Below are 25,278 nucleotides of genomic sequence, written 5' to 3'. Positions count from 1 at the left end.
TGAAAGACTATGCCCAGATTCATACAAGGATGGAATGAGAAGATAGTTTTCCATTTTGCCTGACATTTTCTTTTTTTTTAATTTTTAAAAATCAATATTATTAAATAGACACAATGGCAATAATTTTATCCGTGTCAAAAGACTGCCAGTTAGATATGAACAGAAACATACACATAATAATGATCTTCCTATGATGTAATTGAAATACAGTAAACATTTTAATATTTACACAATCTCTTAGGAGCCCAGAATACCCCTTTTGATCATTTGATAATCTTAGCACTTTAATATTATAATTACAGCATGTCAGTACTCTATTTAAATTGTAATTATCAGGGGGCGCCTGGGTGGCTCAGTGGGTTAAGCCACTGCCTTCGGCTCGGGTCATGATCTCAGGGTCCTGGGATCGAGTCCCGCATCGGGCTCTCTGCTCGACGGGGAGCCTGCTTCCCTCTCTCTCTCTGCCTGCCTCTCTGTCTACTTGTGATCTCTCTCTGTCAAATAAATAATAAATAAAATCTTTAAAAAAAATAAATAAATAAATTGTAATTATCAAAGCTCAGAGGAAACTGATTCTTGTGCATCCGTAATTTCCTACAATATAATTTTAAAGCTTAAGCTATTTTTCTGTTATCATTTCAGTCATAGAAACATACTTGGAAGTCTAGGGACTTGTAGTTTTCATGCTTCAAAGGCTATTAAAAAATTTTTTTATTTTCAGTTTGCCAGCATATCATTAGTTTTTTTTTTTAAGATTTTATTTATTTATTTATTTGACAGACAGAGATCACAGGTAGACAGAGAGGCAGGCAGAGAGAGAGAGGGAAGCAGGCTCCCTGCTGAGCAGAGAGCCTGATGCGGGGCTCCATCCCAGGACTCTGGGATCATGACCTGAGCCAAATGCAGAGGCTTTAACCCACTGAGCCACCCAGGTGCCCCATATCATTAGTTTTTGATGTAGCATTTAATGATTCATTAGTTGCATATAACACCCAGTGCTCATCGCAACACATGCCCTCCATATACCCATCACCTGGTTACCCCATCCCTCCCCTTCTGTAACCCTCAGTTTGTTTCTCAGAGTCCAGAGTCTCTCATGGTTTGTCTCCCTCTCTGATTTCCTCCCAGTTTTCCCTCCCTTCCCCTATGGTCTTCTGCATTATTCCTTATATTCCACATATGAGTGAAACCATATTATAATTGTCTTTCTCTGCTTGGCTTATTTCATTTAGCATAATCCCCTCCAGTTTCATCCATGTTGATGCAAATGATAGGTATTCATCCTTTCTGATGGCTGAGTAATATTTCTTTGTATATATGAACCACATCTTCTTTACCCATTCATCTGTTGAAGGACACCTCAGCTCCTTCCACAGTTTGACTATTGTGCACATTGCTTCTGTGAACATTGGGCTTCCTTCTTTTCACTACATCTGTATCTTTGGGGTAAATACCTAGTAGTGCAATAGCTGGGTTGCAGGATAGCTCTATTTTTAACTTCTTGAGGAACATCCATACTGTTTTCCAGAGTGGCTGCACCAACTTGCATTCCCACTAACAGTAAGAGGTTTCCCCTTTCTCCACAACTTCTCCAGCAATTGTTGTTTCCTGTTTTGTTAAGTTTTTTAAAATATTTTATTTTTTTATGAACATATAATGTATTATTAGCCCCAGGGGTACAGGTTTGTGAATCGCCAGGTTTACACACTTCACAGCACTCACCATATCACACATCCTCCCCAATGTCCATAACCCCACCACCCTCTCCCTACCCACCCCCTGCCACCCTCAGTTTGATTTGTGACATTAAGAGTCTCTTATGGTTTGTCTCCCTCCCAATCCCATCTTGTTTCATTTATTCCTTTCGTACCCCCTAAGAACCCCACATTGCCTCTCAACTTCCTCATATCAGGGAGATCATATGATAATTGTCTTTCTCTGATTGACTTATTTCGCTAAGCATGATACCCTCTAGTTCCATCCACGTCGTCGCAAATAGCAAGATTTGTTTTGTTAATTTTTGCCATTTTGACTGGTGTGAGCTGGTATCTCATTGTGGTTTTGATTTGTATTTCCATGATGTCTAGTGATGTTGAACATTTTTTCATGTGTCCATTAGCCATTTGTATGTCTTCTTTGGAGAAATGTCTGTTCATGTCTTCTGCCCACTTTTTGACTGGATTCTTTGTTTTTTTGGGTGTTGAGTTTGAGTTCTTTATAGATCTTGGATACCAACACTTTATCTGTAATGTCATTTGCAAATATCTTCTCCCATTCTGTGGGTTGCCTCTTAGTTTTGTTGACTGTTCCTTTTGCTGTGTAGAAGTTTTTATCATGATGAAGTCTCAAAAGTTCATTTCCCTGGTCTTTGGAGACATGTTTTGAAAGAATACATAAACAGAGGACCTACATACATTTGTATACTCCATGTATGATATATGGTATAATAATTTCATACATGCATTGTATATACGTATAGATATATAATACACAAACACATAATTTTTTTTCTAAACTACTTGAGAAGAAGCTACAAACACCATAATCCTGCACTCCTTAACACTTCAGTATGCATATTCTAAGAACATGGGCATGCTCTCAAATAATCACAGACCAATTAACAAAATCGATGCAACTGACCCATTAGTTATGGGGCAGGTACTTAGCCTAATCTTTGGCTACATTGTTCCATTCTCACTTTAAAGATGAGGACAAGGAGGCTTGGAGATATTTCAGAAATCAGCTGAGGTCCCAGCTATGTAAATGGTACAGCAATAAGGGCACTTCATTCCCCCATAGTGCAAAGGTTAATGGGAAGGGACAAACAATTTCAACGTATTAATGTCATCACCTTAGTTTGAGCTACAAACACTTATTGGTAGGGGCCAAAACAGGAGAATGTGGAATTCGGACAGGATAATGTCTCCTAATAAAACATGGCACGACAGTTTTCTTTAGTTGCCTTTTTATTTTGGACACTTAAATCTATAGAACTATTGTAATGATAGTAAAAATGATCACCCTATACTTTTCACCTGGATTCATCAACTGCTATCATACAGCTACATTTCCTTCTGGTTTCCTAGCTACCTCTCTAAACACACAAGTATCTATTAGCAAAAATAATTATATATATCTATCAGTGAAAATTAATTAAAAGGAAACCTCACTAACATGGAGTCTGGAGGTTCAACAGGAGTTCTCCTGCCCTGCCACTTGTGGTCAATTACAAACCCAACAAGAAGAGACGGACCTTGCGAGCCAACACGATTCCTCTCAGCCAGTAGGAGGAAGAAAGTCTCCTCTAACCTGCTCTCCTCCTTCACCTCCTCCCAGCGGACTAACCAATGAGAGGTAGTCACAGACCAGCCAATGAAAGACAGCCACAGCTCAGCCAATGGGAGACAGTCACAGCTCAGCCAATGAGAAGCCACTATACTTCAAACTCCCAGTTTAGTCCAATGGACTTTTTGCGTAGAATAGCCCTGCCCAACTTCCTCTTTCCTCTCTAAAACAGAAGTCTCCTTTGTTTAGTGGGCAGGGGACTTGCCTCTGCCTTGTGGGCTGCCTTGTGTTTCCCACTTTGCAATTCTCTTCCCTCCCAAATAAACCCATTTTTCCCAATAAAAAACTGGCTCTTTTACTTTTAAGGTTAACATACCTATATACAATATAGATATATCTTCAACTTAGTTTTGTGTCACATTGAGATTATGTAATGGTTATAAATATTCATATAATATGTGTGTATTTATTTTTCACTAATCCATTGGAAAATAAATTGTGGATATCATGCCCCTAAACCCCTTAGCATTTATCTACTTAGAATATGGACATACTCTTACATAACACAGGGTCAATTTAGGAAGTTTGTCGTTGATTCAATTCTATAATTTAAGCCTATTGTCAAAAATTTTTCAGTTGTTCCAGTAATACATTTTTTTTCAAGTTTGGGATTTATTCTTCAATCACGTAGGCATTTTATTTAGTTACTATGTTTCTTTCATCTCCTCTAGTCTAGGATAATTACTTTAAGCCTTTCTTTTTCTTTCATGACGTTGACATTTTTGTTGAGGCGACGTAGTTAGATTAGAGCATGTGCACCAATTGCGTTTGTCTGAGATTTCCCCATATTTAGGTCTGGTTATGCGTGTGGGGCAGGGAAATGGCACATATGCTGTTCTGTCTGTCTTTGTGTATGATATTGGAAGTAGCACATGACGGAGATGGTTTAAGTTGTTTGTCTAATATATCAACAACAGAATTACACTGACTTAACTAGCTTATTACCTAAATCCTGGTGATGGGCATTAAGGAGGGCACGTATTGCATGAAGCACTGGTTGTGGTGCATAAACAATGAATCTTGGAACACTGAAAAAATAAGATTAAATTTTTTAAAAACCCAAGAAACTTTTAAAGTGCATCTGGGAAGAGTCCTAGAGGAAAGAATTATTTTTAACTCACGAGTGAGTAAAGTCATTTGTTGACATTTTAAGAGACAGGACTTTAAGTGGGGATTAGATTGATTAAATATTGAATTAAATAGAGAATGCATAGTGCTGCCTTCTTCTCTCTCTCTCTCTTTCTCTCTACAGATCCATGCACAAGCCATCCCTGCCCTGCTAAATCTTACTGTGTCTCCAAGGAACAAAAATACTTCTGTTATTGCATAGATGGATATGTTTCGAACACAGGAGAAATGCATTTCACAGACCGGAACGTCACTTGCAGAGGTGATTCTGGGCTTGGAGAAAGAGTGGCATTACTGCAAGAGTATGCAAATCTTGGAAGGGAAGCTGGCCATAGGATTCTCAGAGGGGAAAGTCTTCAGTGTCCTGCCTGAAGGTCATGTCCCTTTACTCTGTAGCATCATTCATGTGAGAGTAAGAATTTGAGGTCCAGGTGAAATTGACTTGTGTTCCATCTCAACTCTAATTAAGCAGCTGTGCGACTTTTGGGGAAATTGCTTGAATCCTCCATCTCAAGTGTATAGCCTGTAAAATGGGAGTAATCATCCTACCTTCTGCAGATCAGAGAACTTAGGTCAGAGGAATATGTGTTTGTTTAAAGGAGTCAATCCCACAATTAATGAAATGCCTAGTTTAAAAAATAAGTCGTCCTATGCATCCAATGTCATGCTGGGCATTTTTCTTATTTAAACCACACTCCAACTCCCTATGACATGGATGTCTCTCTTTTTCTTTTTTTAAGATTCTATTTATTTATTTGACAGACAGAGATCACAAGTAGGCAGAGAGGCAGGCAGAGAGAGAGAGGAAGGGAAGCAGGACCCTGGGATCATGATCTGAGCGGAAGCAGAGGCTTTAACCCACTGAGCCACCCAGGAACTCTCTTAAGATGGAAGTTAGCAAACTTTTTCTGTACAGGGCTATCTAATAAATATTTCAGGCTTTGCAGGCCATATGGTCTCTGTTGCAACTATTCAGCCCTGTCTTTATAATGTAACTGTAGCCACAGACATAAATGAGTGGATGTGGCTGTGTACCAATAAAACTTTATTTACAAAAACAGGCAGTGGGCCAGCCCAGGGCCACAGTTTGCAAGCTTGGCCTAAGTAATGAGAACACTTGCTATCCCCCCAAATACCCAATGCTTACGGTAGGATACAGTCATATTTATTTGAAAAGGAAAATAATTTGTTTTGCTGAGTTTATCTCAATATATTTTCTAGTGGAATAGTTTCTAATAGAAATCTAACAGAAGCCACTTATGGGAGTCACACAAGTAGTTTTAAATTTTCTGGTAGCTACATTTAAAATGTAAAAACAGGAAATTATTTTTAATAATATACATTTTTCAAATTTTATTTTATTTCTTCAGTGTTCCAAGATTTATTGTTTATGCACCACACCCAGTGCTCTAGGCAATCCTTGCCTTCCTTAATACCCACAACCAGGTCACCCATCCCCCCACTCCCCTCCCTTCCAAAACCCTCAGTTTGTTTCTCAGAGTCCACAGTCTCTCATGGTTCATCTCCCCCTCTGATTTTCCCCAATTTACTTTTCCTTTCCTTCCCCTAATGTCCCTCAAGTTATTCCCTTTGCTCCAGAAGTAAGTGAAACCATATGATAATTGACTTTCTCTACTTGACTTATTTCACTCAGCATAATCTCCAGTCCCATCCATGTTGACAGAAAAATTGAGTATTCATCTTTTCTGATGGAGGCATATTCCATTGTATATATGGACCATATCTTCTAGTAATATACTTTAACTCAGCGTATCAAAAGTATCATTTCAAGCTGTAATAAATATAAAAAGCACTAATGAGACCATTTATGTAATTTTTTCATATTGTCTTTGATTTCCGGAATGCATTTTATGCTTACAGTACATTTCAGTTCAGACTAGCCATAGATTCAGGTACCTGGTGGTTCCTGTTTTGGACAATGGACTTCTTGGACCTGACTCTCAGTTGTTGTGACATTTTTTAAAACTCCAGCTCTTTACATTTTGGAATCCAGAATGAGATGGAAGTAAAACTCTTGATTTACAATCATTTTCTCTCAGGAATTCATAGATATCTCTTACTTATTTTTAATATCTAACATTCTCAATTTGAATCTTGTTTTCTTTATAATAACTGTTTTTTCCCTCTTTCTGGTAGCTTGTAAGATTTCCTCTTTTTCCTTGGAGGTAGGACATTTCATTTTATTTTTAGTATATTTTTATATATTTTTTCTTACATAGATACATATACATATATCTAATATTGATATAGAGATTTATTCTCTTCTCCCTTACAAAATCTCTTCTTGGGGTTATCTTTTTCAGTATTCTTTTTTTTTTTCAGTGTTCCAAGATTCATTGTTTATGTGCCACAACCAGTGCTCCATGCAATACGTGCCCTCCTTAATATCCACCACCAGGCTCACCTATCCCCTCAACCTCCTCCCTTCCAAAACCCTCAGTTTGTTTCTCAGAGGCCACAGTCTCTCATGGTTCATCTCCCCCTCTGGTTTCCCCCAATTCACTTTTCCTTTCCTTCTCCTAATGTCCTCCTTGTTATTCCTTATGCTCCAGAAGTAAGTGAAACCATATGATAATTGACTTTCTCTGCTTGACTTATTTCACTCAGCATAATCTCCTCCAGTCCTGTCCATGTTGATAGAAAAGTTGGGTATTCATCCTTTCTAATGGAGGCATAATATTCCATTGTATATATGAACCATATCTTTTTTATTTATTCTGAAGGGCATCTTGGCTCTTCTCACAGTTTGGGGATTGTGGCCATTGCTGCTATGAACATTGGGGTACAGATGGCCCTTCTTTTCACTAAATCTGTATCTTTGGGGTAAATACTCAGTAGTGCAGTTGCAGGGTCATAGGGTAGCTCTATTTTTAACTTCTTAAGGAATCTCCAGACTGTTTTCCAAACTGGCTGCAGCAACTTGCATTCCCACTAACAGTGTAAGAGTGTTCCCCTTTCTCCACATCATCTCCGACACTGGTTGTTTCTTGTCTTGTTTCCTTTTTTTAAAGATTTTTATTTAATTATTTGACATTGCTGTGAGGGGGTTTTGAAGTCCCCTACTCTTCTTGTATTGATATCAATGTATTTCTTTAATTTGGTTATTAATTGGTTGATATAATTGGCTGCTCCCAAGTTAGGAGCATAAATATTTACAATTGTAAATAGGTCTTCTTGTTGTATAGACACATTAACTACGGTATAAAGTCCCTCTTTATCCCTTACTACAGTCTTGGTTTAAAATCTACTTTGATATGAGGATTGCTACTCACCTTTCTTTTGAAATCCGTTAGCATTATAAATGGTTTTCCACTTCCTCACTTTCAGTCTGGAGGTGTCTTTAGGTCTAAAATGAGTCTCTTGTAGACAGCATGTGGATGGGTCTTGCTCTTTTTATCCAATCTGATACTCCGTGTCTTTTGATTGGAGCATATAGCCCATTTATTTTCAGAGAGACTACTGAAAGATATGAACATAGTGCCATTGTATTACCTGTAAGTGCCTGTTTCTGGAAATTGTCTCTGTTTCTTTCTATGTCACTCCTGGGCTATCTCTTTGCTTACAGGATCCCCTTAATATTTCTTACTGGGCTAGCCTAGTAGTCACATATTCATTTAATCTGTCTGTCCGGGAAGCTCTTTATCTCTCCTTCCATTCTGAATGAAAGCCTTGCTGGATAAAGTATTCTTGGCTGTATGTTCTTCTCATTTAGTACCCTGAATATATTATGCCAGCTCTTTCTGGCCTGCCAGGTTTCTGTGGATAACTCCTTTTTTTTTAAGTTATGTTGTTAGTCACCATACAGGACATCAATAGTTTTTGATGTAGTCTTTCATGATTCATTCTTTGCATGTAACACCCAGTGCTCAATGCACTACTGTGTATTTACCCCAAAGATACAGATGTAATAAAAAGAAGGGTCATATGCACCCCAAGGTTCATAGCAGCAATGTCCACAACAGCCAAACTGTGGACGGAGCTGAGATGCCCTTCAACAGACGAATGGATAAAGATGTGTTCCATATATACAATGAAATATTACTCAGCTATCAGAAAGGATGAATACCTAACATTTGCATCAACATGGATGGATCTGGAGGATATTATGCTAAGTGAAATAAGTCAAACAGAGAAAGACAATTATCTGTGGATAGTTCTGATGTTAAGTCTGACGTTCCTCCCTCTATAAATAAGGAGCCTCTTTTCTCGAGCTACTCTCAGGATTCTCTCTTTTTCTCTAAAATGTGCAAGCTTCACCATTATATGTTGGGGTGTGGAATTATTTTTATTGATTTGAGGAGACATTGTATCTTTCTCTTGGACATGAATGCTTGTTTCCTTCCCCAGATTATGGAAGTTCTCAGTGATGATTTGCTCAAATATACTTTCTGGCCTCTCTCTCTCTCCACCCTCAAGCACCCCAATAATTCTGACATTGGCTCATTTCATGGCCTCATTAATTTCCCAAAGCCTTTCTTCATGGGCTGTTAGCTGTCTTTCTCTCTTTTCCTCAACTTCCTTCCTTTCCATCAACCTGTCTTCTAGATCACTTACTCTCTTCTGCCTCATTCACCCTGGCTGTTTGAGCATCCAATTTAGACTGCATCTCCAGTATAGTATTTTAAAGTTTGGCGTGATTAGATCTCATTTCTGCGCTAAGAGATTCTCTACTGTCTTTTAATGTTTTTACAAGCCCAGCTATTAGCTTTATAATTGCTGTCCTGAATCCATCACTGACATCTTACTTATATTCATATCAATTAGGTCTGTGGAAGAGAACATTGCTTCTGGTTCTTTCTTTTGTTTTGAGTTCCTCCTTCTAGTCATTTTGTCCAGAGAAGAATGGGTGAGCAAGTGAACAAAATAAAAAAATATCAATCACCAGCCAAGCAAAATACACATTAGACAAATCCAAAGTGGTCAAAAACCAAAACAGAAAAGCAAACAAAAACAAAAGAAAACAAAATAAAAAGAGAAAAAAAGGGGAGGAAGAGATTAGTCTCACAGGGTGAATAAAGAAGTGTGATCCACTTGTTCCTGGGTGAATTTTGGTCTTTGTGTTCAAAGACACTAAATCCCAAAATTGCAAAGAAAGCAAAACTTGTATATATAAAAAATTAGAATTATATAGAGTACAAAAAGGCCAAAAATGAAGTGAATCTCTATAAAATATAGATGTAAAAAATAAAAGTTAAAAAATGAATTAAGGGGCACCTGGGTGGCTCAGTGGGTTAAAGCCTCTGCCTTCAGCTCAGGTCATGATCCCAGGGTCCTGGGATCAAGCCCCGCATCGGGCTCTCTGCTCGGCAGGGAGCCTGCTTCCTCCTCCCTCTCTCTCTGCCTGCCTCTCTGGCTACTTGTGATCTCTATCTGTCAAATAAAATAATAATTTAAAAAATGAATTAAAAATATAGAGTTGATAAAATAAACTAGTTGAAATGGGAAAAAAGAAAAAAAAAGAAACAGAAAATTTTAGACGTAAAGATAAATGGATCATGAGAAAATCCTCAAGTTCTATATAATATTTTCCCCTAGCACTGGAGTTTTACAATCTTGTGGGATCCCTAACCTAGTTGTGCACCTGTTCCTCCAGTTTGTCTTCTGGGCGAGGGGCCTGCTGTGCTGCTTCTCAGGTGTCTTTTTCTGGGCTGAGTTGTTCCTCCCCTTGCCAGGGGGCTGGTCTCAATGTAAGCTGGTCCTCTGTGTGGGTTTGTTCCCTGAGAGCTTTCCACACCTCTTTAGAGGATCAGGATAAAAATGGCCATGCCCCGCCTGGGTGGCTCAGTGGGTTAAGCCGCTGCCTTCGGCTCGGGTCATGATCTCGGGGTCCTGGGATAGAGTCCCGCATCGGGCTCTCTGCTCAGCGGGGAGCCTGCTTCCCTCTCTCTCTCTCTGCCTGCCTCTCTGTCTACTTGTGATCTCTCTCTGTCAAATAAATAATAAATAAAATCTTTTTAAAAAATGGCCATGCCCCAATCTCCAGCCCCAGAGCTGAAAGATCAAAGTCCACCCCCCAACTTCAGTAAACCCTCCTGGACAAACAGTTTTCACTTTTGTGTGTGTCAAACTCTGTAACTCCTGTGGTAGGTGTCCATGGCAGTCTCCTAGGGGGATTCTGAGGGACTTGCATTACTGCCCTTTGTGTACCATGGGGCTGAGAGAGGTTGCAGGCTCATGCATGTACCCATTCCACCACTCCCAGAGGGATGGCTGACTGTCACCCTACTGTCCTTTCTGAGGCCGCACCCAAGAGCTGTTGCCTGGTCATGGGCACACCTGTTTAACTCCTCTCAAGGGATGGCAGGCAGTGCACACATTCCACTCTTTTTAAAGGTGCTCAGGTGGAGAACAGTCACCCCATTAGCCTGGCTCTTGGTTTATGGCAACCTGAGTTAAGATTCCCCTCCTGGGCTCCCCAGCTATAACCAGTTTCCCCGCTCCAATGCTTGGGCACTCTCCCAGTTCAGGCATCCCAGTTAGTTCTGTGACTCCTGGGATCCCGAGACCACATTTACTCACCTGGAAATCTGTCCTTTTCATCCCCTGAGCCCCTTTCAGACAGGGATATCTTTCACTGGAGCAGATTTCTAAGGGTTCTGATTTTGCCCCCCAGGGCTCTATCACTTTCCAGTAACCAGCTTATGGAGGCTCCCTACCCTTTCCGTTTATCTCTGATATCTCCCCTCAGATTTGTGTCTCCATACCTCCTACTTTGCAAAAAAGCAAGGAGAAAAAAGTTTTCTACTTGTAGAATTCCAGATGTATGTCCTTACATCTCAGGCTGGATTCCTGGCTATTCAGAATGGTTTGATAGTTATCCAGCTAAATTCAAGGGACCAGATGAAACAAGGTCCCCTACTCTTCCACAACCCTGCCTCCTACCCCTCAGTGATTGTTTTTCTATTTGTAGAATTGCAGCAATTCTTTTCTTAGATCTCAGACTTCATTCACAGTTGTTCAAAAGGATGTGATAGATAACCAGTTGAATTCAAGGACCAGATGAAACACGGGTCCCCTATCCTTTCCCATCTTCCCTCTGATCGAAACCTATATTTTACAAGCCCTGTTAAGGGTCAAGCTACAACCTTCTCAACTACTTAAAAACCAAAGTAGAATTGGAGACCCATTTTTTATTTTGGAAATTATGGGATCCTCCAAGATTATGGAGACAAATCTCTCCTAATTAAAGTAGACATGACATTGTTTCCTGTGATGAATCTATGATGTTAACCTAACTTACCTATTTTCTGTCCTAGAAATCGATGTTGTGAACTGCTCTAATTTCAGTAGTGATCCAACATTTCAGAACTGTCAGAAGCAGGTAAGGTTCATCACTTCATGGGTTTGCACAAGTGTACAGAAGACCATCCTCAGAATAGAGTGGGTAATGTAGGGAGGGATACCTCACCATGGTGTGCAGGTATATTTAATATATATTGTCATGTAACAAGTGACCCCCAAACTTAGTGACTTAAACAACATTTACTGTGTCTAAATTCCTATGAGTCAGGAATCCAGGGAGTGCTTTGCTGGACATGTTGCCATGGGATATCTAACAAGGCTGTCATGAAGGGGTGAGGATGGAGAGTAAGCAGAAACCTCATCTGTGCTGACAGGAAAGGAAAACCATGGAGCTGCTTTGGTAAACAGCCTGGCAACTCCTCAAACAGTTAAACATAGATTTATCGTATTCCCAGTAATTCTACTGCTAGGTATATAACCAAGAAAATTGAAAATACATGTCAACACAAAAACTTGTACACCAGTGTTCATAGTGGCATTATTCACAAGAGCCAGAAAGTGGAAATGACTGACATGACCATGAACTCCTAAGTAGACAAAAGAAATGTGGTCCATCCATACAATGAGCTCCTCCTCCACCATAAAAATGAATGAAGCATTGACACACGCTACAACATGGATGGACCTTGAAAACACGACGCTCAGTGAAAGAAGCCAGACAAAAAATGTCACAGAGAGCATGATTCCTTATATATGAACTGTCCAGATAGGCAAATCCTGAGACACAGAAAGTAGACTAGGGGTTGCCATGGACTAGGATTGGGGGTGATTGCTCAAGAATACAGATTTTAGGGGAGAGTGTTGAAAATGCTCTAAACTTTATTGTGGTTGTAGTGATGGTTGTACAAATCTGTGAATATACTAAAAGCCATTGAATTATATACTTTAAATGGATGAGTCTTATGGGTGAATTATATCTCAATGGAATTGTTAAAGAAAAAAATGTTAGTTGAGGGGCACCTGGGTGGCTCAGTGCGTTAAAGCCTCTGCCTTCAGCTCAGGTCATGATCCCAGGGTCCTGGGATCAAGCCCCACATCGGGCTCTCTGCTCAGCAGGGAGCCTGCTTCCCCTCCTCTCTCTCTCTCTGCCTGCCTCTGCCTACTTGTTATTTCTGTCTGTCAAATAAATAAATAAAATCTTTAAAAAAAAAAAAGTTTAGCTGAATTGGCCAGTGTGCATAGTTGGTCTCCCAATATAATTAATCAAAGACTTTTAGTACCTACAGAAAATGTTAAGACCATATATTCTGAGCTCCTTTGTTTTTAATTAGGGACCCTGAGGCCCAGAGGATTTAAGTGACTTTTTCAAGGTCACAAGGCTTGTTGGTGCCAAAGCTGTTTTAGCGACCAGTTTTAAAGTATGTTTGGCAAAGCAGAGGATCATAGAGAAAGAGAGGAAAAATAAAACAAGAAGAAATCAAAGAGGCAGACAAACCATAAGAGACTCTCAACCATAGGAAACAAACTGAGGGCTGCTTGAGGGGAGGGGAGTGGAGGATATGGGGTAACTGGGCGATGGGCATTAAGGAGGGCATGTGATGTAGTGAACACTGGATATTATATAAGACTGATGAATCACAGACCTCTACCTCTGGGGAAAAAAAAAACAGTACATTATTGAATTTCAATACATAATTGAATTTAAATTTTAAAAATTAGGAAAAAAATGATATATGAAATTGGGGCTCATCTATCAAAACTACTAGACAACCAGCCCAAGCTGATTAAAGGAAAAATAACAAATCCTTCTTTTCTTCTTTTCTCTTAGTTAAATTTGAGCAGTTCTATAGACAACAGCAGAGAGATCTGCACCCGTTTTGCAAAGCTGTCCCGCAGCTGTGGAGAGAGAAAAACTACTCTGTCCCTACAGGTCTGAGCTTCTTTTCCTTTGGCTCCAGGTGCAGGTGGATGCCTTCTCCTCCACCAGCTCCCTTTTAAGTAGACTTGTATGGTGTATATACAATTAATCTTGGAACACTGAAAAAATAAAATAAAATTGAATCAGAAAAAAAAAAGCAAGTAGACTTGGTCTTTCAGAGCAGTTTTAGATTCACAGCAATGTTGAGCAGAAATAGAGAGTTCCCATATATTCTCGCCCCCTTCATATGCACAGCCTGGCCTGGTGCCGTGATGAGCACTGGGTGTTACATGCAATTAATGAGTTATTGAACACTACATCAAAAACTAATGAGGTAGTATATGTTGGCTAACCGAACATAATAAAAAATGTATTTTAATAACGATTTTATATATCCAAGGAGTACATGATGATATTTTGATATACATATATGTAATGAAATGATTACTACAGTCAAGCTAATTAGTATATCCATTTCCTCACATTTACCTTTGTGTGTGTGTGGTGAGCATTCCTGAAAGCTCTTAGCAAATGTACAGTGTATTATATAGTATTCTTGTTTAAAAGATTTTATTTATTTTTTTGTCAGAGAGAGAGAGAGAGAACAAGCAGGGGGAGTGGCAGGCATTGGGAGAAGCAGGCTTCTCACTGAGCAAGGAGCCTGATTCAGGACTCTTAATCCCAGGACACTGGGATCATGACCTGAGCCAAGGGCAGATGTCTAACCAACTGGGCCAACCAGGCATCCCTATTATATAGTATTTTTAACTAAAGCCATCATACTATACATGAGAGGTTGAGACTCATCCTATATAAATGCAACTTTAGAATCTTTGACCAATGCAGATGGATACTTAACCAAATCAAAACCAAACACTACTATAATACTGGAAAGTATTGAAAGACATACTAAGGAACTGAGTCTACTGAGACTTACCTTCTTAGGATATGACATATGTGAAGATTCTCAGAATTGGGCTCAACCAGCATTTGCCAATTCAGGAAATCTCATTTCACACAGTTCCTTTGGAGTCTGTGCATACAAGGTTGTGGGATGCTCCCAGAAAAAAATTAAGGTCCCTCGAACCTCTGTCAATGAGAGTAAATACCTCCTCTTTTGTGCTTCTTGTCAAATTTAATTTTGAATTTATCACATGGCAAAATGTTGTGGAAAGGCAATGAAAACCAAAGTCTTCTCCCAACATAGAAAAATGCACTAAAAAAGTCTAAGAGAAGGAAAATGGTTTTATTATGGAATAAGTATTAAACCAGCATGCTTTTGCTTTTACAGTGCCAGATCCTGGGCTCAGGGCTATTGGTAGATTTATCTTGCCCAAACACAAGCTTGAATTTGTTCAGTTAAAGGACTTTGGTCTTGCAAAGCCTCCCATTCATCTAACAAGCCTTGTTTCTAACAGGAAATCGGGAACTCTTACCATTTTCTCACAAACCTCACTTCCCAATTAACCCCTGGAAATCAAAAAGAGAAAGCAAGGCTAGTGACAACCTACCTGCAGAGTATAGAAGCGGCCGTCCTTGCAGCTGCATCCAGAAATCCAAAGGAAACACAGAAGGAGGAAGGGCCTTTTATGGGTAAGGAATCACAAGGATGGTAAGTACAGCTCCCCTTCCCTGTTGCCAGGCTCTGTTCTACCGAGTTTGTGTATCACCTCACAAAATCCTCCTAGTAGTGCTGGGGTAAGTGTGATTACTTCTATCTTATAATAAGGGGGCTGAGTCCCAGAAAATGTGCCTGAGTTCCTGGCATCCTAAATGATGTAAGAGTCAAGAGTCAGACTCTGCACCCAAGTCTGAGTCCACAGTCTTCTCTCTCAACCAGTACACAGTCAGTGTGCACTGCCTGGTATAATTTTGCATTTCATGGATTTGATTTTTTCCTACATGGACCCACCGTCAAAAGTTTGCAGGTAGCCAATTTCATAAAGTACTACTATGACAGAGGAAATGAATAGGGTGTGGTTTTAATTTTGGATTGGACATACCTCTCTATTTCTTATAAACATTCACAGAAACACAGATCAGCAAGTAGAAGAAAGTATACCCCATCTATAATCCTACAGATTCAGAGAAACCGACTCTAGGTTAGTGTATTATTTAGTGATTGCTGCATAACAAGCGATCACAAACAACACATATATAATTCATAGCTTCCATGGGTCAGGAGTCAGGGCATGGCTTAGCTGAGAACTCTGCTTGGGCGGGTGCCCCAAGACTGCAGTGAAGGTGTTGGCTAGGGCAGGAGTCTCATCTAAAGGCTTGAACAAGGGAGAATTTATTTCCAAGCTCACATGGCTATTGACAGGATTCAGTTCAGTTCTACTGCTGATTTGGAAATGGTTCTTTCTCTTCTACCTTCCTTCCTGGCCTGTGAGTCAGTGCTGGGTTGAAGAGCAAAGGAATAATACCTCACATCCACTTGGAGGACTATTAACAAAAACCAGAAAATAACAAGCACTGATGAGGATATAGAGAAAATGGAGACCTTATGCACAGCTGGTGGGAATGTAAAATGGTACAACGATGTGGAATTTCTTGGTGGTTCCTCAAAAAATTAAACATAGAATTACTACATGAATCAGCAATTCCACTTCTGGGTCTGTACCCCCAAAGAACTGAAAGCGGAAACTCAAAGAGATATTCATATATCTGTGTTCACAGCATCTTTATTCACAGTAGCTAACGGGGGATGCAACTCACGTGACCATTCATAGATGACTAGATAAACAAAATGTGGTGTATCCAGACAACATAGTATTATTCAGTCTTAGAGGAAAGGCATTCTAACATGGAGGAAAGACATGCTACAACATGGATGACCCATGAGAACGTTATGCTCAGTGAAATAAGCCAGAAACAAAAGAACAGGTTCTCTATTATCCCACTCATAGGAAGTCCCTAGAGGAGTCCCATCCATGGAGACAAGAAGCAGATGGTCAGAGCCAGGGGTGGGTGAAAGCATGAGGAGTTTGTGTTTAATGGGAACAGAGCTTCAATTTGGGAAAATGAAAAAGTTCTAGAAAGGGATGGTGAGGGTGTGAGTGTGCTTAACACCACTGAACTGTATGCCTAACCATGGTTAAAATGGTAAAATTTATGTTATGTGTATTTTATTTCAATAATGATAAAGAAAACAGTGAAGGTGCCTGATTAATTCTAGTTCACTTTTTGAATTTGGCTAAGTGCCCATGGAGTTTGGCCATTTCTTTTCCACACTAATCAAGAGTTATCAGTTCAGAAGTGTGTGGGTTTTTCTTATTGGTGTCCAGTGCAGAGGATTATCACATTGGAGCAGGTGGGCAAGTGGATGTTGCTGTTGACCAAACATTCTCTGTTTTTTAGCCATCAACACACAAAGGGTTGAGAACTGCAGGCTGAAGACACTCAGTTTGAAGGCAGAAAAGCAGACCATGGATATTCACTGCACCACCAATAAGGAAGAAATCTTGGGAGGTACTCTATATGGTGGCCCTAGAACTTAGACTATCAGTCCAAGAATTTTCCCAGTGGTATTCCATGTTGCTCCAATAAAACAGTTCATAGAAGCCTTTTATTGTTACTTGAGTAAGTTCCATGAATGACACTGATAAAGCCAGAGTCTGGGAAATTCACTTTGGATTCTTACAGGCAGAAATAAGAAAAAGAAAAGAATCCTATTTTGTTTACCTTGGGTGTGTTGGAGCAGGATTAGAGTTGAGATTTTTTAATGGCTTCCCATGTCTTTTCCTTGCTTAAATCACCTCTACCCTATGCAATGCTTTAGGCTGGTTTCCTTAAGCAGCTGTCTTTCCCTTGCAAATGGACAATGAGTGGCTCCCCATTTCCTGGAGGAAACCAATCAGCCTTTTAGCTCTTTCTCTCTTTTTAAAATTTCTGAATATTTGTGTTTATTTTTATTCATTTATTTTTTTTGCTTTAAGTTTTAAATTTTTAAAAAATTTTTACTTGAGATATAATTGACATATAACATTAGTTTCCAGTGCATGACATACTGATTTCGTATCTGTCTAGCTCATTTGAAAAACTGTGCAAAGTCTAAATTTAATCACCTTTAAGATTTTTCCTTTACTATTTTTCATATGACCTTTCCCTCCTGCAAGCTTACCTGCTAATAGTCTTTTTCTCCCTCTTTCACTTCCTTGCTCTCCTCTTCATCTCTTGCCTTCTTCTCCCCTTCTCTCTTTCCTTCTTTCTTCCCCCTTTTCTTCTTCCATCCCATTTTCTTTCCCTTCCCTTTTCTCCCTTTCTTCCTTCTCTAAATCCACCCATTCATCCACCCATTCATCCATGTATCCATACAATCTACCATCTTTCCTTTCACCCATCCATCCATTCACCCTTCTATCCATGCAAGCATGCATGCATGCGTCCATCCATCTGTCCATCCATCCATCCATTCTTCCATCCATCTACTCACTCACTCTCCCATCTATTAAACTGCCTGCCTTCTTTCCCCTCTTCCTTGATTCCTTCCATCATTTAATTGATTTGCTTTGGAATTTTGGGGGAATATAATAATGACTTCACATTTTCCTAGCTCCAACCTAAAGTTGGCTATTAAATATCTGTAATCCTTTCCTTAACTGTAAAATGCCAAAGAAAATATTCCCTAGCAAGAGTGGTAGTCATGAAGAAATTTCTATTTAAAATTTAAAATATGTTAAAAATAAAATGATTATGACTTATGTGAATGACTCAGCACATTGTCCCACAGTAAAGGCTCAATAAATGAGAACTAAAATCATTTTTTCCAATGATCTGTGAAAGTTAACACTGATTACATTGCCCCCAAATGACCATCCTTGAAACTAGGTGGGGTTTTCTTCTTTATCCCAGGTATTGTCGCATTTATATCTTATACTTCTATTGGTCCCATCATCGGTGAGAATTTTGCATCTAAGGAAAATCTAATGACAAAGGAAAAATTGCATAATTTCTACCTGAACTCAAAGGTAGTGAGTGGTACAGTGGGATCCAGAAAGAACATCTCACTCTCCGTGTCTGTTAATTTCACATTTCAGCATGAAAAGGTATGTGAGAACCAGGTGACTCTATTACATGTACAGGGATTTCATAATTAAATGGGAATGTTCCATGCTGATGAATTCACAGGTTGGAAGTCTGTAAAAATGAAATCGAATCTCACTCATCTGGGAGACATGGTGTTGGAAAGTCCAAAATAAACCAAGGGTGTGATATGGCTTCCTAAGAAACTGGGGTATCCCTGAGCTGTATTGAGGAGATAACTTCAGAATCAGCCTCTCAACTCTCCCCCAAGACTCTGGATATGTCTGACTCGTCAAACCGGTCCAAATAAAACTGGTCAGGGTTTAAGAAGTCACCAATCCAGACCAGCACGTGAGATGAGTGGTAGTCCTTAGGTGTTTTTGAAGTGCTTCCTAATGGCTGTAACAAGGCATCATACCAGGCACATTCCAATAGAAAAATTTTCAAGGTTTTAGAACTAAATTAGAACCAAATTTAGAACCAAAATTAAAATTGATTTGTCTTCTTCAAAGGCATTGTTTGCTGTGTAAACAATTACCCCAGAACTTGGCAACTTAAAGTGATATGAATTTATTATCTCATTCTGTTTCTTTAGGTCAGGAATCTGGGTGTAGCTTTATTGGATGGCTCTAGCTCAAGGTTTCTCAAAAGTTTTCTGTCAAGATAGTGGCTGGGTGTTGTCACCAGCAGACTTCACTGAGGCTAAAGGGTTTGTTTTAAAGGTGGATCCGCCCTGTGGCTGGTGGCAAGAGGCTTCTGTTTTTGCCATGTGGGGCTCTCTGAGAGCTGCTTCACTGTTTTCATGGCGTGGCAGTTGGCTTCCATGAGTGCTCCAAGAGAGACTGCTCCCAAGGAAGTGGAGTTAGACTTGGCATTTTGAAGGGAGTGCCAAATAGTTGATGGACATTTCTTAAACCAGTACACGGAGAGTTGCTGCTGAACAAACTGGGTTCAAGTCCTGGCTCCCTTCCCACTCACTAGTTAGGCAAATTACCCAGCCTTCCATGCTGAGCACAGTCCAGATGCAGAGGTTCTGTTACTGGTAATAGTAATGTGCCTTCTTAATGTGTAGGATAAATGAGTCCACGTGTATAAAGCCCTTAAAATAGTGCCTGACATCAACAAATGGTGCTGGGAAAATTGGATATCTGTGTGCTAAAGAGCAAATGGACTCTTACACCATACATAACATGAACACAAGATGGATCAAAGACATAAATGCAAGACCTAGAACTATCAAACTTCTAGAAGAAAACATAGTTGAAAAGCTTCATTACTTAAATTTGGCAAGAGTTTCTCAGTTATGACACCAAAAGAACAAGCAACAAAAGTAGAAATAGATAAATGGGCGACACTAAACTAAAAACTTCTGTGCATCAAAGGACACAGTCAATGGAGTGAAAAGCTAACCCATGGAATGGGAGAAAATACCTGCTAAAGGTTTAGTACCCAGAATACATAAAGAACGTCTACAAGTCAACAACAGCAACAAAATACCTCTATTTAAAAGAGAAAGAGAGATAGAAAAAGGATCTGAACACATGTTTCTCGAAAGATGATATACAAATGTTCAAGAAGCATATGCAAAGATGCTGGAAGTCACTAACCATTAGGTAAATGTAAATCAAAACCGCAATGACCTATCACTTCATATCCATTAGTATGGCTACTATAAAAACAAAACAAAATAAGATGAAGAGGGAGAGAAATTGGAATCACTGTGAAATGTTGGTAGGAATATTAAATGGTGCAGCCACTATGGAAGATAGTATGATTGTTCCTCAAACGCTTGAACCTAGTATTACTGTATGAAATAATATTGAATAGTATTTAGCTTTAAAAAAAAAATGAGCATTGGGTGTTATATGTAAGTGATAAATCACTAAATTCTACACCTGAAATCAATTTTACCATATACATTAAATAATTAGAATTTAAATAAAAACTTGAAAAATAAAGAAATACAATTTTGATATATGTTACAACAGGGATGAACCTTGAGGACATTTTGTTAAGTGAAATATGCCAGACACAGAAAGAAAAATATTATAATCTTCCATTTTGCATAAGGTCCCCAGAGTAGTCAGGTTCATAGAAACAGTCACAGAAAAAGTCAAAGAATGTTTGCCAGGAGCTGCAGGGAGAGAAATGAGCAATTATTTTTTTAATGGTCAGTGTTTCAGTTTTACAAAATGAAAAAAAGTTGTGGACAGGACACCTGGGTGGCTCAGTTGATTAAGTGTCAGCCTTCTGCTCAGGTCATGATCTCAGGGTTCTGGGATCAAGTCCTACATTGGGCTCCTTGCTCAGTGGGGAGCCTGTTCTCCTTCTGCTTGTTCTCTCTCTCTCTCTCTCTCTCTTTCTCTGACAAATTAAAAAAAAGTTCTGGAGATGGGTTGCACAAAAATGTGAATTTATTTAACATTATGGTGCTGTCCACTCAAAAATGGTTAGGTTGGGAAATTTTTATATTATGCAATTTTTACCATAATAAAACCTTTATTAAAAAATCTGACACATAGGGGTGCCTGGGTGGCTCAGTCGGTTAAAGCCTCTGCCTACGGCTCAGGTCATGATCTCAGGGTCCTGGGATCGAGCCCTGCATCAGGCTGTCTGCTCAGTAGGGCGCCTACTTCCTCCTCTCTCTCTCTCTCTCTGCCTGCCTCTCTGCCTACTTGTGATCTGTTGTCAAATAAATAAGTAAAATCTTTTTTAAAAAAAAATCTGACACATAGTAAGAATTCCAAAGCATTAGATACCATTAATTTCTAGGCTCAGCCTTTGTTGATTTTTTTTTTAATGCAATTACATGGGAATTTCAGAACACAGGAAGTGGTGAGCACTCAGAATATTTTTTACTGCCTTTTATTTCCTGTCAAAGGAAATATTTAAAACCTCTAAATATCAAATAAGCAATATTCAGACACCATTTCCCCCTTTTCCCAGCTCTTGGCTGAACACAGGATTTTTTTTTTTCCTTACAAACAGCCTTAGACCTGGATTAAGGAAAGAAACAGACTTTTGTCTCCTTCATATAATCAAACTTTGGGCATGATTAAGTGGCCATGTGAAAGCATTCTGACCCATTTATACCTCCCACTGGGCCCATTATACTTAAGTTGTTCACTTGTAGCAGCTTCAATGAGCAAGTCCTTTTCTGTGTCAAATCACAAAACAGTGAACCAACACTTTTGTGCATGTACTGTATTTTGGGGTATGCCCCAACACATGCATCTGGGACAGTAACAGAACCTACACCATAAGCTGCTCTGGAGGTTAATCGAGTTATTCCATGCTGAGTCTAGAGATTGGTGCCTTCATATGTAGATATCTGTTAGTGTTGTCTCTGTTGGTGACAAGGACAATTTCAAGGGAGAAAAGAACTACTAGTTAGGAACTCAACAGATATTTTCTCTTCTTCAGGAAATCACATTGCCTTGACATATAAAATGATCTCCTTTTTCTTCCCTCTTCTCATTTACCTTACAAATGAGAGAGACAGTAGGTAGGATGGTTAAGACTTACAGCTCTGAAGTCAGAACTCCAGGACTGGAATCCCATCTCCTCAATTATCACCAGCTTCCAACTGTCAGTTTCCTCCTGTGTAAAAGGAGTATATGAATACCTACCTTTGTAGTAAATGAGATAATAGATACAAAATGCCTAGTATATTTTGGAATATGAACAACAATCAGTAAATGTTAGTTATTCTATGACTGGGCTAAGGCAATGTGGTTATTCTCCAGATGAAGAGAGAAAACGAGCAGTCCATCTGTGTCTACTGGCAAGGGTCGTCTTGGTCTAATGAAGGCTGTCAAGTTATTTCTTCAGATGAAAATCAAACCCTTTGCAGCTGCAACCACCTCTCCAGCTTTGCCATCCTCATGGCATCCACCAAATTAAAGGTAATCTCTACTTTTGTAAATAAACTTACCTTTCATTGAAGTGGAACATTATCAAGTTCTAGTAAAAAGAAGATTGAATGCATTCTGACATTGAACGGAGAGCAGTTTTAAACCAAGCCCTCTATTCATGAAAGGCTGTCAACATTTTCAGTAGAAATCACTAGAATGTTCACCTGGAAGTGTTAGCCATTTAGTGCTTCTCACAGTTTCCTGTTCCTAAGAACCATAGGTTGGGGTGTTTATTTATAATGCAGATTCTTGGCTCCATTTCCAAGAGATTTGGATTCTGAAAACCTGGTGTGGGGTCAGGGGCCTGCATTTTACAAGGGGATTCATTCCCTAGACAAATATTCCTCGAGTATCTAGGTCCACTAAGTGTGTGGAAGATACCCAACGCTTCTGTGAATGGGGACATAGTAAGTAATGAACCTCAGAATAAGTGAATTGTATTGTATGTTACAAACTTCTCTCTCTGATATGGGGAAGTGACAACAGGGACAACTCTGTGCTCCCTCAACACAGAGGGAAAGAATGTCAAACATCTCTTGAATAACTCTTTACCTTTACATTGATCATACATTGAACTAATATTTGGAACCTATTGGGTTAAAGAAAATATACTAGAGTTCCTGGATGGCTCAGTTGGTTAAGCAACTGCCTTTGGCTCAGGTCATGATCCTGGAGCCCCAGGATTGAGTCCCAAGTTGGGCTCCCTGCTCAGCAGGGAGTCTGCTTCTCCCTCTGACCCTCGCCCCTCTCATGCTCTCTCAATCTCCCTCTCAAATAAATAAATAAAATCTCTTGGAAAAAAAGAAAACATAGTAGTAAATTATTTTATGTCTCCTTTTACATTTTTAATGGGACTACCAGAATATGTAAAATTACTTCATAGGGTATATGTTTTTTGAAAAAAACCACTTTATTGAGATATCCTTGATATGTAAAAATTGTATATATTTAAGGTGAACAATGTGATGTTTTAGTATATGTGTATGCATTATGACAAGATCTTCATGATCAAGATACATAACTTACCCATCACCTCTATATAGGTGTCCTGTCATGTGTGTCTGTGATGAGAAGGTTTAAGATCTATCTTCTTAGCAAATTTCAAGTATACAATATAGCATTGTTAATTGTTGATACCATGCTGCACATTAGATCCCCAGAACTCAGTGAGCTTTCATAACTGAAGCTTGATGCTGCTTGGCCACATCTCCTCATTTTCCCCTCCTCCCAGCCTCTGGCAACCAACATTCTACTCTCTGCTTCTGTGAATTAGACTATTTTGGAGTCTGCATATATGTATGATCATACAATATTGGTTTTCCTGTGTCCGGCTTGCTTCATTTGGCCTGATGTTGTCAGGATTCATCCATGTTGTCGCAAATAGCAGGATTACCTTCTTTATTAATGCTGAGTAATACTCCACTATAGTAATGTAATGCGTACACCTCAGTGTCTTTACTCATCCATCCATCAATGGTTATTAGGTTGATTCCATATCTTGGCTATTGTGAATGATGCAACTGTGATATTTCTATGGGCCATGCCAGTTTGGTGGTTTCAGTTTTCCAACAGTACTGTGTAGAAAATACTCTTAATGCCTCTATTAACTTGCCAGGACTGTGATGACAAAGTTTCATGGTCTGGGTGGCTTAAACAACAGAAACTTATTTTATCGCAGATCTAGAATCTGGAAGTCCAAGTTCAAGGTGCTGGTAGGATTTTTTTTTCCTGAGGCATCTCTCCTTGGCTTCCTACTCCCTGTGTCTTCACATGGTCCTCCCTCTCTACCTGTCTGTTTCCAAATTTCTTATAAGGGCACCAGTCTTACTGGATCAGGGCCCACCCTAATGACATCATGTAACTCAGTTAACCCTGTCTCCAAATACACTCAGATTCTGAGGTCCTTGGGATTAGTACTTTTACATACTAATTTGTGGGTGAGGAACACAATTCAGCCTGTAATACTGCCTCCATTTTAAATATGGGGACACCAGATCTCAGAGAGCTAAAGTCATTTGTTTGGGGGACAGACCTGGGACACCCATCAGGCACATAACAACATAACTGGAAACTCTAATGGATTTCTTCTTTTGCGGCTCATAGGTGGATCCTGTGCTGACCATGATCACATATGTGGGGTTGAGTCTCTCTCTGCTGTGCCTCTTCCTGGCAGCCCTCACCTTCCTCCTGTGCCGACCCATCCAGAACATCAGCACCTCCCTCCACCTGCAGCTCTCCATCTGCCTCTTCCTGGCCCACCTGCTCTTCCTCACGGCCATTGACCGGACAGAGCCCAAGGTAGGAGAATTAGCTGAGACTCACTTTTCTGTGAACATTTCCAGCGGCTTTGCCGCTATGCACTTGAAGCCCAAGGAAGGGGTAGCTAGATGTAGGAAAAGGGAAGGAAGGTCCAAATATTTGGATGGACAGTTCAACCCCCATTGCCAATGGCTGCTCATTTTAGTGATATCAATAGTGGGTCTCTGGGAATGAATATTAGAAGGGAGTTCCCTGGCTATGAAATGGTAAAAGTCAGGGTCCCTGGGTGGTTCAGTCAGTTGGGCATCCAACTCTTGGTTTTGGCTCAGGGCGTGACCTCAGGGTCATGAAATTGAGACCCGCATCACTCACACTCCGTGAGGAGTCTGCTTCCCCTCTTCTACTTCCTCTGTCCCTCTCCCCTCT

General features: G+C 39.7%; 1 protein-coding gene across 3 annotated transcripts in view; it reads left to right on the top strand.

The window, feature by feature from the left end:
- LOC125086168 (putative adhesion G protein-coupled receptor E4P) overlaps positions 1-25,278 on the top strand; it is a 47,514-nt gene that overhangs the window by 4,926 nt on the left and 17,310 nt on the right. For 2 of the 3 annotated variants that reach the window (XM_047705364.1, XM_047705348.1), the window contains exons 3-10: positions 4,598-4,735; positions 11,751-11,815; positions 13,565-13,666; positions 15,073-15,247; positions 17,015-17,125; positions 18,509-18,702; positions 22,426-22,584; positions 24,697-24,891. In XM_047705364.1, the coding sequence (XP_047561320.1) occupies positions 4,598-4,735; positions 11,751-11,815; positions 13,565-13,666; positions 15,073-15,247; positions 17,015-17,125; positions 18,509-18,702; positions 22,426-22,584; positions 24,697-24,891 (1,139 nt within the window). The remainder of the gene's footprint in view (positions 1-4,597; positions 4,736-11,750; positions 11,816-13,564; positions 13,667-15,072; positions 15,248-17,014; positions 17,126-18,508; positions 18,703-22,425; positions 22,585-24,696; positions 24,892-25,278) is intronic. The other variant, XM_047705356.1, reaches the window with a different exon arrangement.

Source organism: Lutra lutra, chromosome 1 (genome assembly GCF_902655055.1).
Source record: "Lutra lutra chromosome 1, mLutLut1.2, whole genome shotgun sequence".
Taxonomy (NCBI): domain Eukaryota; kingdom Metazoa; phylum Chordata; class Mammalia; order Carnivora; family Mustelidae; genus Lutra; species Lutra lutra.
Note: the sequence above shows the minus strand (reverse complement) of the source record. Positions and strands in the feature narration are given on the sequence as shown.